The 12,660-nt window shown below is 47.4% G+C and overlaps 1 protein-coding gene across 1 annotated transcript in view; it reads right to left on the bottom strand.

Moving 5' to 3' along the window:
- Positions 1-12,660, bottom strand: part of SDCBP (syndecan binding protein) — a 176,174-nt gene that overhangs the window by 132,048 nt on the left and 31,466 nt on the right. Inside the window, exons 2-3 of the mRNA XM_086965780.1 lie at positions 11,535-11,600; positions 1,523-1,601 (exon numbers count right to left, since the gene is read on the bottom strand). Of these exons, the coding sequence (XP_086821906.1) occupies positions 1,523-1,601; positions 11,535-11,600 (145 nt within the window). The remainder of the gene's footprint in view (positions 1-1,522; positions 1,602-11,534; positions 11,601-12,660) is intronic.

Below are 12,660 nucleotides of genomic sequence, written 5' to 3'. Positions count from 1 at the left end.
AGCTGCATAATTAACACGGAGCACCACCGTGTACACGGCACCCACCTAGGAGTGCCCCGTTGTCTGTAAGGGTGCAAAAGGAGCGAATATATATATATATATATATATATATATATATATATATATATATATATATATATATATATATATATATAGTTTCTCGTGTTGGATTCTCATAATGGATTTTTGTCCTTTAGTTTTTTACATTTTGCTCCATTTCTGTAATTTGGTTCGGGATTATGGTTTTGTATTTAGTCCTGATTACTGTTTTGATACCTCATAAATACTTTACACATTGAGCTAAATGGAGAATGGAGCCTGTCTGCTCTGTGTCCTAGCTAACCGGTGACGAGTGGTTAAGTTAGTGACGGCTCCCTCTGACTTGGGTTGTGATCATTCATTCAGACAGGGTACTTGAAGGACTCCGCACATGTAGTGGAACTTAACATTTGGCTTTTGCAATAATGAAGCAGGGGTAGACAAATATGTCTCATCCATGGATTGATGCCATCCAGGAGAGCTCCTTAAAGTTGGGGAGCATTCAGCAAGAATTTCTAACAGTCGGGCTGAGAGATTTTTCGACCGGCAGAGGCTAAGGTGCCAGGGCTGTCGAATAAAAGCATGACTTAGAAGGGTACTGGGTTACTTTACTGGATGAGAGATCATACTTTGCACTCCCTCTAGATAAAAAGCTAGTTTCTCACACTGTTCTTCTGACCATGGTTGAGAATACCGTGAATGTCATGGGGGGCTCAAGAGATTTTGGAAATTCATATACGTTTCAAAAGGGTCCCTGCAGTTGACATTAACCATTGCAAATAATCAACCTCTATAAACGCCTGCTCACTTATAATTGTGAATATACAAAAAAAGTCCCTGGCAAATTGTCACAATAAATTTAGCTTCAAATATTCAGTCAATGTACTCTTTTTCTACAAATAAAACAAACCAGCACACAACTAGTTTGGTGCAAAGTTTATGTTTGCATGTTACTGTAAACCCAAGATGTACAACCCACAGCCATACCTCACTCTAAACTATTTCAGACCGCTTTCTAAAGAAAAATATCATCAACACTTAGCAGCAATGGACAATACATAGCCTGGAATACCTCCCTCCTTCACAATAAAATGGATTTATTTAGAGCCAAAGGGAGTTTATTAATAAAGTTTAGCATGGAGATCCATATAAACCATCCCCACGACCAGGAAAAGGATTAATTATTCCATGTGACAGTTTATCATCAAACATCCTTATTCAGAGATCAAATGGTTTGTCTTTAAAGGCATTTCTACATGGGAGGTAAAGTGTATAATTATACCCAAAAGAAAAAGAAAAAAAATGCATGCCAAACGAGGATCACAAAGCAGGGCTTCAAAGACACAAAACAACGATTAACAAAGCCTTGCAGATATGAAATTTCACTTTTCCGCTTTATACTGCTTTACAGAAGAACACTACATTAACCATAGCATCAATAGACATATCAAATTACTTTTCATTGCCAGCTCACAACACTTACCCCCATCGTGAGAAATTGGAGCGGAGGCTTCAGATAGAATTGCTGGGTTGGCAGGATTGGCAGAAAATGCAGTTTGGGCCTATATAATATCAGAAAATAACGTAAAACACTATTTAACATCTTTGAAATTAAAGGCACAATCATATTTTGTTTTTATCAGAAATTATTAGAAAAACGATAAGTTGAAAAATAAAATGAAAAAAAAAAACCCACATAAGGGCTACTTCTGCAGCCTACTTTTTCAGAATGCCTGTCCGGAGTTTACAAAAATCACGAAAGTGTTTTTAGTTTTTTTTGATCAGCGGGTTATGTCAAATAGGAGTGGATTTAATTTATGGTAGCATAATGGTGCAAAATTACAGAAAATTTACATTCCTCACATGATTCCGCATTGCCTCATGTAACTCGGCATTTACCACAATTTACTAAGCACAATACGCACCCTCCCATCCAAAATGGGCACAGGGTTGTATTTTGTGCTAAGAAAATTGCAATAAATGCAAAAGAACAGGGGCGTGGCCAAGATGGGAGGATGGGTGAGATACATTTCGTTCATCTCCACTCCCCGCCGAAAGCAGCTTCTATAGCGCGGAAGTCGCACCCCTGCTTTGAACGGGGTGGGCCGCTTTGGCAGCTGTTCCGGCCCTACCACGCCCGTGGTACAGGGTGCGGTCATGCATTTGGCAGCCATCAGCTGGAACCTGACCGAAGCACCAGAAGCTGCACGCTCCCAATCTTGAGTCCCCAGGTGAGTAGGGGGCTAAGTGTGGCCCAGAGCCCTGTCACCCATCAGCCCGAGACAGGACGTGGCTCCTAGAGGTGCTGGGGCACACATGGGAGGACCGTGGGAAGAGCCTGAGATGGTGCCTCATCTGCAGACCCACAGTCCTCCTCAGATAGTGTATGCTTTGTGGAGGGTGTGTAGTGGAGGGTGTGTAGCGGAGGACCTGCCATCTCCCACCTGCAGATCAAGAGGGACACCACCCTCCGGGCCGATAAAGCTTCTGGGCCTGTGGGACCAGCGACCCAGTGGAACGGAGGGCCCAGAAGAGGAAAGGAAGAGGACGAGGCATTACTGCGGGAAGCTGTGGGAGGGCCAAGCCGGACACAGTGGTGAGGAGGGGTAGGGGAGCGGCAGTAGCAAAGCCTGTTGTGTGAGCCCACTCCCCCTGTTCTGCACCCTCCTGATACAAGCGGGGCAGTGCAGGGGACTTTGTGGGGCATTCCAGAGGTCGCAAACGGACTTGGTGGCAGGACGAACCCAGAGGATACCATCGCACCACAGCCCTCATATGTCCAGGCCAGTTCTGGAGGGAGCACCTTGGAGGACTCTGCCCTTTGCGTCCGCGTGATCTGCTGCCTGGCCTAGGCTTTGGACTCCATCGCCAGTCCCAGACGGGGGATGCGGGGGTCTGCACCCCTGGTTCGTGGCCATTGTGGGGGCTGCCCCACCCCCCTATTGCTGGCTTCTCTCTGCCTTCTCTACATGGGGTGAACTTGCCGGTGTCTAGCTTTGATCTTGGATACCCTTGGACGCCCCTGACCCCCGAGGCAGAGATCAGACGCCACAAACTAACAGTTGCTCGCCAGTGCCCCTGGGATCACCCCGTTCGCGGACTTCTGCAGAGGAAGGCGGTGGACCTCCTGGCCCCCCCACCAATGCTTTGTGGAAGAGACTGTGAAAGAAATGTTTCTTAAACAGACCGGGGCCCACTCTGGAGACCCAGCCTCAAACTAGAGCATGGAGTACCCGTCAGACGCTACACAGGCGGAGGCACCAGTACCCTTTCATACCTGGCGACACTCTTCATATTGCTGTGAGACGACCTCTAATTATTCAAAAAGAACTGGCGGGAGAGCTTTGAGAGGTTTGAAGGGACGTGGAAAGCCTAGAAGATAGTCTCTTCTCTGGAGGATCACAAGCAGGGGCGTGAAGAAGAACTAGTGCAACTCCAGCAAGAGATCCTAAGCCTTAGAGACCAGCATCAGGACCTTCAAACCCACGCCTAGAACCTACAGAATAGGCACCGGCGCAATCACATACACATCTGAGGGTTTGCTCCTGAGCCAGATGGATCGGACACTGTCGCCTTAGTGTCAGAGCTATTTAGAACTATTCTTGTAGATGCCCCCGATTAAGGGATTAAGATCTTCCGTGCTCATAGAGTTGGTCCCAGGAGACCCTCGGCTGGAACTTCCCCAGACATACTAACTTTATCCTCAAGGAGAAAATCCTAAGCCAGGGACAAACATCCTATCCTCGAGATGGTCCGTTTGTGCAAGGCCCGACCTTTCTTGGCGCCCACCGAGCCAACAAAGAGCTGGTCATCTACCCTGAACTGTTGTGTGCGGTTCAGGTAGCATGAGAGCGCACGTTTTTAGTCCAGGCGGTGGAGCCTCTCTTCCTCCTTTGAGGGATGCGAGGCGGAAAGAAGGTGGGCAAAGTGATGGTCTGCCCGATGTGAAAAGCAGTGACAACCTTTGCAGAAAAGATGGACGAGTCCTTAGAACAACTTTGTCCGGATGAACAGAGAGAAAAGGAGGTTTAGAAGAAAGAGCCTGGAACTCACTCTTTGGGCAGAAGTGATAGCAACCAGGAAAGCAGTCCTTGAAGTGAGAAGACGAAGAGGACAGTTGTGAAGTGGCTCAAAGGGAATACACATCAGATAGGTCAGAACCAGATTCAAGTCTCACTGAGGCATTATGAAAGGAATAGGAGGGAAAAGAGGAGTAATGCCTTTTAAGAATCTATTTAGAACAGGGGACTTGAAAAGGGAAGGATGATCTGGAAGCCGTAAAAAGGCTGAAATGGCTGAGAGATAGCCCTTGACAGTGCCCAGAGCAGAGCCCTACTGGGCCAAAGAAAGGAGAAATAGAAGAACCTCTGAAAGAGGGGCAGAAAGGGGATCCATAGCCTTTGCTGTGCACCATTCCACAAACGTGTTCCACCTGCAGGTGTTTATCGTTTTTGTGGAGGGACGCCTGGCTGCCAAGATAACATCACAAACTTCAGGAGGCAGGTCAAAAGACGTCAACTGCCGCCTTTCAATCTCCACGCAAGGAGGTGGAGGCTGGACAGGTTCAGGTGGAGGACTCTCCCCGGCTGCTGTAACAGAAGATCCTCCCGAAGAGGCAGTCGAAGCTGGGATCGATCGCCATGCTGAGTAGCTCGGGATACCATACTCTTCAAGCCCAGTCCAGAGCCACAAGAATTACTTGCTCCCAGTCGAGCTTGATCTTCTTCAGCACTCTGGGTAGAAGTGGCATAGGCAGAAAGGCGTACAGTAGACCGCAACTCCACCCGCGATGAAAAGCGTCACCTAGGAAGTGCCGCCTTGGAAAAAAAAAAAACGCGCAGAACTGATGACATTGCGCATTCTCTGCGGGGGCGAATAGATCTAACATTCTCTGCGGGGGCGAATAGATCTAACAAAGGCTCTCCCCACTGCAGAAAGAGACCGTGCTCCACATCTGAGTTCAGACGCCATTCGTGATCCATCATGCACCGGCGGTTGAGTTTGTCCGCCCTGGCATTCAGAGAACCTGCCAGGTGTTGAATCACCAGGGAAATGCCCTGATGTTCGAGCCATGTCCAGAGGCGCAGAGCCTCCTGACTTAGGGTCTACAACCCCACCCTGCTCGGTTTGTTGCAGTACAACATGGCGGTGGCGTTGTCTGTGAACACCTGCACTACCCTCCCCACAACAGAGGGAAGGAATGCCTTCAGTGCAAGTCGGATCACCCGAAGCTCCAGAAGGTTGAAATGGAGCCGGGATTACGCCCGAGACCAGAGGCCTCTGATCTCCACCTCTCCCATGCGGCCGCCCACAGAAGGGACGCGTCCGTCACAACTGTGTGTTCCGGTTGGGGAAGGGAGAGGGATATGCCATTGGCCCAATCGCGATTCGTGAGCCACCACTGCAATTGTCGAGCAGTGCCCTCCAAGATCTGGACATGAAAACAGGTTGCCCTGATGCTGTGCCCACTGGAACTTCAGGCCCCACTACAGAGCCCGCATATGCCATCTGGCATGATTCACTAGCAGGATGCAGGAGGCCATCAGGCCCAGGAGCCGGATGGTCATCCTGATCGAGCCCTGGGATAGAGGCTGAAAGATCGGAATCATAGCCCGAATATCCCAGACTTTCTGTTCGGGAGGATAAACCCGAAACTGCGCAGAGTCCAGAACCGCTCCGATGAAGAGGAGCTTCTGAGAGGGAATCAGGTGCGACTTCGGCACATTGATGGGAAACTCCAGCAAATGCAGGAGGTCGGCCGTGATCTGAAGGAGAGAGAGAGAGAGAGAGAGAGATGCCCACCTGGGGCGAGACCGTCTTTAACAACCAGTCGTCGCGATAGGGGTAGACTGGAACCCCCTGATCTGCGCAGATGAGCTGCGCAGATCGTGAACACCCGAGGGGCGCTGGTAAGACCGAAGGGGGGCACAGTAAACTGAAAATGCTTGTGAACCGCAGTTAACGCCGGTGGGCCGGCTGGACGGGGATGTGGAAATATGGGTCCTGCAAGTCCAACGCTACCATCCAGTCTTCAGGGTCGAGGGAAGACAAGACCTGAGCTAGCGTCAACATCTTGAACTTCTGCTCCCGGAGGAAGCAGTTGACGTTCCTGAGATCCAAGATAGGATGCAGGCCCTTGTCCTTCTTGGGGACCAGAAAGTTGTGAGAACAACCACGACCTACTTCTGGACCATGAACGTGCTCGATGGCCCCCTTGGCCAAGAGGTCAGTGACTTCCTTCTGAAGAAGCGCAATATGATCCCCGACATGCGGTTCTGGGGGCCAGCGGGCGGGTCACTCCACGTCCACCCCGCAGCATCCACTGCAAAGCCTTCCTAGTCCGGAATTTCAGGCCCATAAAAACACCAATGGGTGGCAGAATTCGCCATCATCTTCCTCTACTGACGCAACATCACCTCGGACAAGTGGGTGCTGCAAATTGTCCGAAGGGGCTACTTCCTCCCCTTCTATGTGTTTCTTTCAGATCTCCCAATTCCAACATGGTGCCCATCTTCAAAGGAAGCACATTCACCAAATAAAAGTACCCATGTAGAATGACCAAAACAAAAAAAATCTCCATTCGGGGGTGAGTGTACCCTAAAGTGGAGAGAGGATGACCGAGGAGGCAACTTTTAGGCAGTGACTGTAGAGATTCGCATGGGGACAGCCGTAGCCTACATTATTTTCCCTGCAGTAGGCGGAATCTCCCAGGGCCATTGCTGAGGGGGCCGAAAGACACAGACTGCACTGGGCACAGAGAGCTGATCCTGCGGTGCACAGATATGTCTGACACCACATATACGTCCTGGAGGTGTTGTAGTACTCACCTCGTGTCGGAGGATCACCAGGAGCCCCTTCTCGACACTTTAGGTGTTAATCTGTGCCAGGGCCCTTTGGTGGTGGCTCCCCTGATGGACCTGACCAGAGACTGGCAGCCTTAGGATCTGGGCTGGATAGGTCTGTGCTGTTGGAGAGAGGCGCTGCTGCCCTGTCCAGCTTTCTACTGCGAGCTGCACCAGGACTCGCTGTGTGAGCTGCTTCTGTGATCCTAGGAGCCGAGGAAATATCAAAAAGCAGGCACCCCACTGGCCCTGTGAACGGCCCAAACAACTGAAGGAGGGCTGCCAAGTTCTGATTCTGTCTTCTGTGCCTTGGAACCATGCGGCCGCGTTATTGGCGGGAGGGTAGCCAAACCTTGCGGTCCGGATGTGGGTAGCTGGAAGTGAGCCCAGCCCCCCTGAGGGAGTGCCCCCTTGCCAAGAGTAATCAGAATCCCTTTGATTGGCTTGCCAGTCTGTTATCTGTATATTACTGAGTGGAGGGGTGGGGTGTGAGGTCTGCCATCGGAAGAAAGGGACCGGAGAACTGAGACTCTCCCTTGACAGCGGTGCAACAACCAGTGATAACGGGGAAGGAACCAGACGCATCTATGGTGCAGTGGCCAGCACAGAAGAGGTCAGCAGTTGAGTGCAGACTTGTGGCCCAGTTCATGCAAGTGCCTACCCTCTTCCCACAGCATATAGCCATGGGGACATTCAAAAGGCTGCCTATGTTGGGCAGTTTGCCTGATACCTTGTGAGCTGCACACTGCCTTCTCCCCCTGGAACTGTCATTCTGGTGGAGGGTTGCCTTCTTGCTGCCCAATGGTCGCATCTGCAGTCAGTTTCGATTAGCATCAGACTGCTCACCTTCCTGGGACAACTACACCTTTGCGCTAAGGGGCACAGCTGTCTAAAATGGATCAATACATGCAGGGGGGCCCTCTGAAGGGTGACCCTGCCTGAGGGGTTTCGCCAGAGGAGCAAGAGCCCCCGCAGGAACCCCACCGGGGCAGATACTTGCTGCTATAAAGGCATTGAGTGCTGCAGTATACAGGACAAAATAGACGCGGTCTCAATGGATGTTAGACTCTTAAGAGTTGATCTCAGTGTAGTGGCAGAAAGATCCCTGGCCACAGAACAAAATGTAACTGAACTGCAGGGCGAGGTCTCCACTCTGAAGCATTTACGTTTCTGCCAAAACAGTGGCCTTGGAGCGCAGGGCCATGGATCCAGTGGGTCGCTCCAGGAGGTGTAATCTCCGTTTTGTAGGATTTCCTGAAGGGAGTCGAGGACAGACTGCCCAAACTTTCTGGAGAGGTGGACCCCCTCTTTGGGTTAGTTTCAGGTCAGGGAGTAGAGGGTGAAAGAGATACCAAGACAACTGAAAGACTCCCTCTTGACCTATAAATACTTTTATTATGGGAGTTACCTCTCAACCACAGGGCATACACAAACCATGTCTACACGTAAATTTAAATTTTTACTTATTTTATTTCATTTTTCTGTAAAAAACTTTTTTATGCACAACCAGGTAAAGAGCCACACATGTGTGTGGCTCTTTACCTGGTTGTGCATCTTTAATTGATTTTGTTTTTTACATGAATTTGAACAACCAAAGATGCATATTTATAGCTCCAGTGTGTTGAAAGAAAATAAGTAAAAATTGGGGCGGGATATAAAAGAAGCGCCGGCCACTGCGCTCAGACACCATGTTGTGCCTGCTTCAGCAAGACATTAAGTAAATAGTGCTCCTTAACTCCTAATGAAAGCTAGAGAGTAAGGACACATGTAAGAGGGGCTGTCTAAATTGGGAGGTAAGAACAGACGAGACAGAGGTACTAAGGAGGCACTACTAAGCCTACTCACGAACCAAAAGCCATCATTTACAAAGAACAGGAAGAGGAGCCAATTGTTAGGATGGGTGGAAAATGGGCGGAGCTTAAGGTCCATACCTGAAAACAGCACGTCTCAAAGAGACATCGAAAGCGCTGCCTAGGCGAGACCTAAAATCATAGAACTGCCAAAGAACTTTAAACTTCAATAGCAACACGAGTTATTACGGCAATATAGAGTTCCAGCAGATACAGAAATTTCTCATCTTGCCAAATAGGCTCTGGTTAGAAACTACAGAGGACAGGCGACCGGGCAGAACCTCTGCCTGGATCTTGAAGGGTACCACACAGCAAACTCGCATAATTCAATTGCAAATGGAGAAGTGAGACATCTTAACAAGTAATGACAATATTGTTATGGAGTCAGTCAGTTACTGTCAGCAATTATATACCACACACTCAACAGAAACTGGTGATACATTAAGAGTACAATCTAGCTAAAATTCCATTGGTATAGTTAGAAGACTTTCTCGGAAGACGGAGAGCAAGACAGATGTGATACGGACGGGCGGGACGACAGGAGAAACAGAGCGATAGGGGACACCTGGCTAATCCGACGAGGAAATACGGCGCCCCTCACTGTTATTACCACCCGATCCCGAGACTCTTTTGCCTGTTACCAATAGGACATGAAGTAAAAAAAGAGAGGAAATCCCATCATACAGTGAACAGTAAGCAGAAGGGAACGGAAGTACCAAGCTTGGGACAATAATATTTGAGGTGTGATTGCATTTATGCCTCCATATCTTCTGATCCAAGATCAAGAATTTTTGACCGTGACCAATAATTCTCGAAAGGAATATAAGCTTCAGACCAAGTCCGTCCACGAGTATTATCTAGTATAATAAGATGCCTAAAGCTGTATATCTCACAAGAAAGATGATTTAAGGATCTATGTACAAAGGCAACCATCCAGTGCCACTGTAGGAGAGCAATAAACAAGATTCACAAGTCTTGATAAAGATGGCATTCATCTAAAAAGACCATCGAAACGCGTCGACGCATACTAATGCACAATTAAACAACCAAACTCGCCCCACGAACATCGAGAACAAGTCGGGTCTGGGTTTGAGTTAGATCGGATATTTAATGTGCAACATCTAATGACAAATTGTGATTGTCTGTGTTTGTTTTGTTTCTCTCCCCCAAACCTCTTTCCTTTATGTCCTTACTGAACCTGAGTAGGTCTTCCTTTTGATTAATTGTTTGTTTAATGCTACATATACATGTTTCTTTCATGTTTTTTAATACAATTATGTGATGATGTTTTTATAATTTACGCATAGAGTCTTCTTCAACTCTATTTTTATGAAGTGTTGTGTCCATATGGTCCGGTATTGACAATTGTTTTAATAAAATATTTTATATATTTTCATACAAAGAATGTTGCCATGTTTATGATTTAACCTTTAGTTGCCTGTGTCCAAGACGAGTATTTGGGCTTCAATAGCTATTGAACTGAGCCAAGGGAAAAACGTGTTTACACAATGGTTAGAAGACAGCCACTGCCAGTTCCTACAAAATCCCATTGTGTTGGAAGAGAGCGGCGGCTATTGAAAGTCTTGCTGGAAATAAAGCCCCAGGAGCCGACAACCTCACTGCTGGATTTTATAGGGCATACAAGTATATATTAGCCCATTAGCCGCAGTAGCGGCCCTTGCCCTGCCAAAGCGGCGAGCCGAACCAGAGGATGGAAAGGGAGTTAATTTGGGGGATGAAAAAAAAAAAAAAAAAAATGAATAAATCTTACCTTCACGCCGCTGTCTTTGCCCCAGTGCGCTATTCCTAGTTCTAGGTAGAGGCTCCTAGAATACAATGGATCCAATTCTGACGCTGCAGGGAAGCAGTGTCAAGACTGGCCCGAGCGCCTGCAACTTGTGCTCCCAGGGAGACTGGGAGCCTGTGCCTGCTCTCTCCAGCCCCAGCAATACAGCTGGGGCTGGAGAGAGGTTCACTATACATGAGGTGTTTAGCCAGCCTGTGACGGCCGGCCAAATATCTATTGCGCAGTGAAGGGAGTGCCTCACTCCCACACCAGCAGTCATCCCCTGGACCCACCCCCAAGACATGTCAGAGTCCTGGGGACACATCCAGGGGATTCAAATAAAACTGGTTAAAAACGGTTTTATTAGATGGGGGTGCAGCGCTCCTATGCTCTAATTGAGCGGCCGCCGCTGATTTGCCCCCATATTGTTAGAGCTATCTGCCCAATCTCTTGAGCAGGGGGCGCTGCTGCCAACAATGAGAGAGGGGGCGATTAAACGGTTATTAAATCCAGGAAGGACCCCAATCTCTGCACATCATATAGGACCTATTCCTTCTGAATTTTGATAATAACATTGCAGCAAAAACCAGAGTGACTACTTTCTCTTTATTTAGAGCAGCTAATTTCCCCTATTTAATCCAGAGTCATCACCCATAGGTCAATGACTATTACCTTCGTATGATTTTTGTGGTTCTCAAACAGGTGGCTCCCAAATCGAAGGTGGTGGCTGCCAAGTTAAATGCTGAAAACGCATTTGATTTTTGGAGTGGCAGTTTCTTGTTGAAGTATTCCGCAAGGTTATCATGCGAAGAATTAGGATATATGGAAAGACAACAACCATCATTTGCTCACGGTTTGAGGTCTATTGATAATGCCTAAAACTCCAATAAAAAGATTTACCCACCCCCCAAAAAAAGGTAGAGTCTCAGGCTAGTAAATAGTCTTCACAAAACGTCAGACAGTTCAAAGTGCGTTTTACATACACTTTCAGGAAAGAGAATATCTGGTTCCACTTACCTGGATTACTTTGTCGACCTTCAGGTCTTCCAGAGAAGGATACAGGGACATGGTGAAAAGGGGTACCTGTGAAAAACAATGGGGCATTGTTAAACTCAATACAAACATTCCCCATAAAGCACACTTTGCCTCGGGCTACACAGATGAATTAATTATTGCCACGGTACAACTGCTCAATTAGCGTCTTTTATACTTCAACACGGATACTGCTTAAGAAAGCAGAGATTTTCCTTTAAATCTATTTTAATGCAAGTCTTTACTATAAAAACAATTACGAATGACGCAAGAGAAATTCAATCGTTTTTAATGATCTGGCTTAACTTATTTGAGCATCATTGGAGAGGGGCTTTGTCTCCACCCACATTTTCGGAGCCATGTTTTGATTTGTAGAGGTTGTTCACTTCCTCAAAAAAGTTCTTGCTCTCCACATAGCTGTGATCATTTTGTTTATTCATCTATCTGCCTGTCCTCAAACTTTCAGAGGAACGCACTTAACATTGTAATACAATTAAAGTGTTTTTGACAACTAGATAATTAATAGTGTTATTTATCACAAACTTTCAAAAGCAGTGAGTCTGATAATGATACAATAGTGAAAATTTGAAGTTTCAATTAAAAAGCATTCTTCTGGTAAGGAGTAATAAGGCAGAAGCATGCAGTCGACAGCCACATGTGCAACGTGGAGAACAGAAGTAGACGGTGCAGAAGACAACAGAATTAAAAATAACATGAATGCTCGGGCTTGATGAAACACTACTTCTTGTTGATGAAACACTACTTCTTGGCATTATGAACTATTGATATTTCACTAAGATTGCATTTGCAATGATCACTCGCCCTTAGTAGTGCAGATACCTGACCTGGAGGCCTCTACCTAAGGGACGCAGAGGGTGGCAGTGGTAAAGGAGAACAGGAATGGAGATCCTTGGATTTGGGCGCCTCCAGAGTCTGATGCAGCCTGAGGTTTCACCATGGTGTTCCGCTGTTATGAGCCTTAGTGGAAAGATAATAAGATGTTGTGTCTGGGCTTCTTATTTATGAGTTCACGTCAGCTTAAGGTCTAATGAGGTATGAGAATTCGAAAAGGAGAACCAAGCCTATAATAAAGTTCTCGCAGGGCTGGTGT

Source organism: Lissotriton vulgaris, chromosome 4_1 (assembly GCF_964263255.1).
Source record: "Lissotriton vulgaris chromosome 4_1, aLisVul1.2, whole genome shotgun sequence".
Taxonomy (NCBI): domain Eukaryota; kingdom Metazoa; phylum Chordata; class Amphibia; order Caudata; family Salamandridae; genus Lissotriton; species Lissotriton vulgaris.
This window is presented reverse-complemented; position numbering and strand designations above follow the sequence as displayed.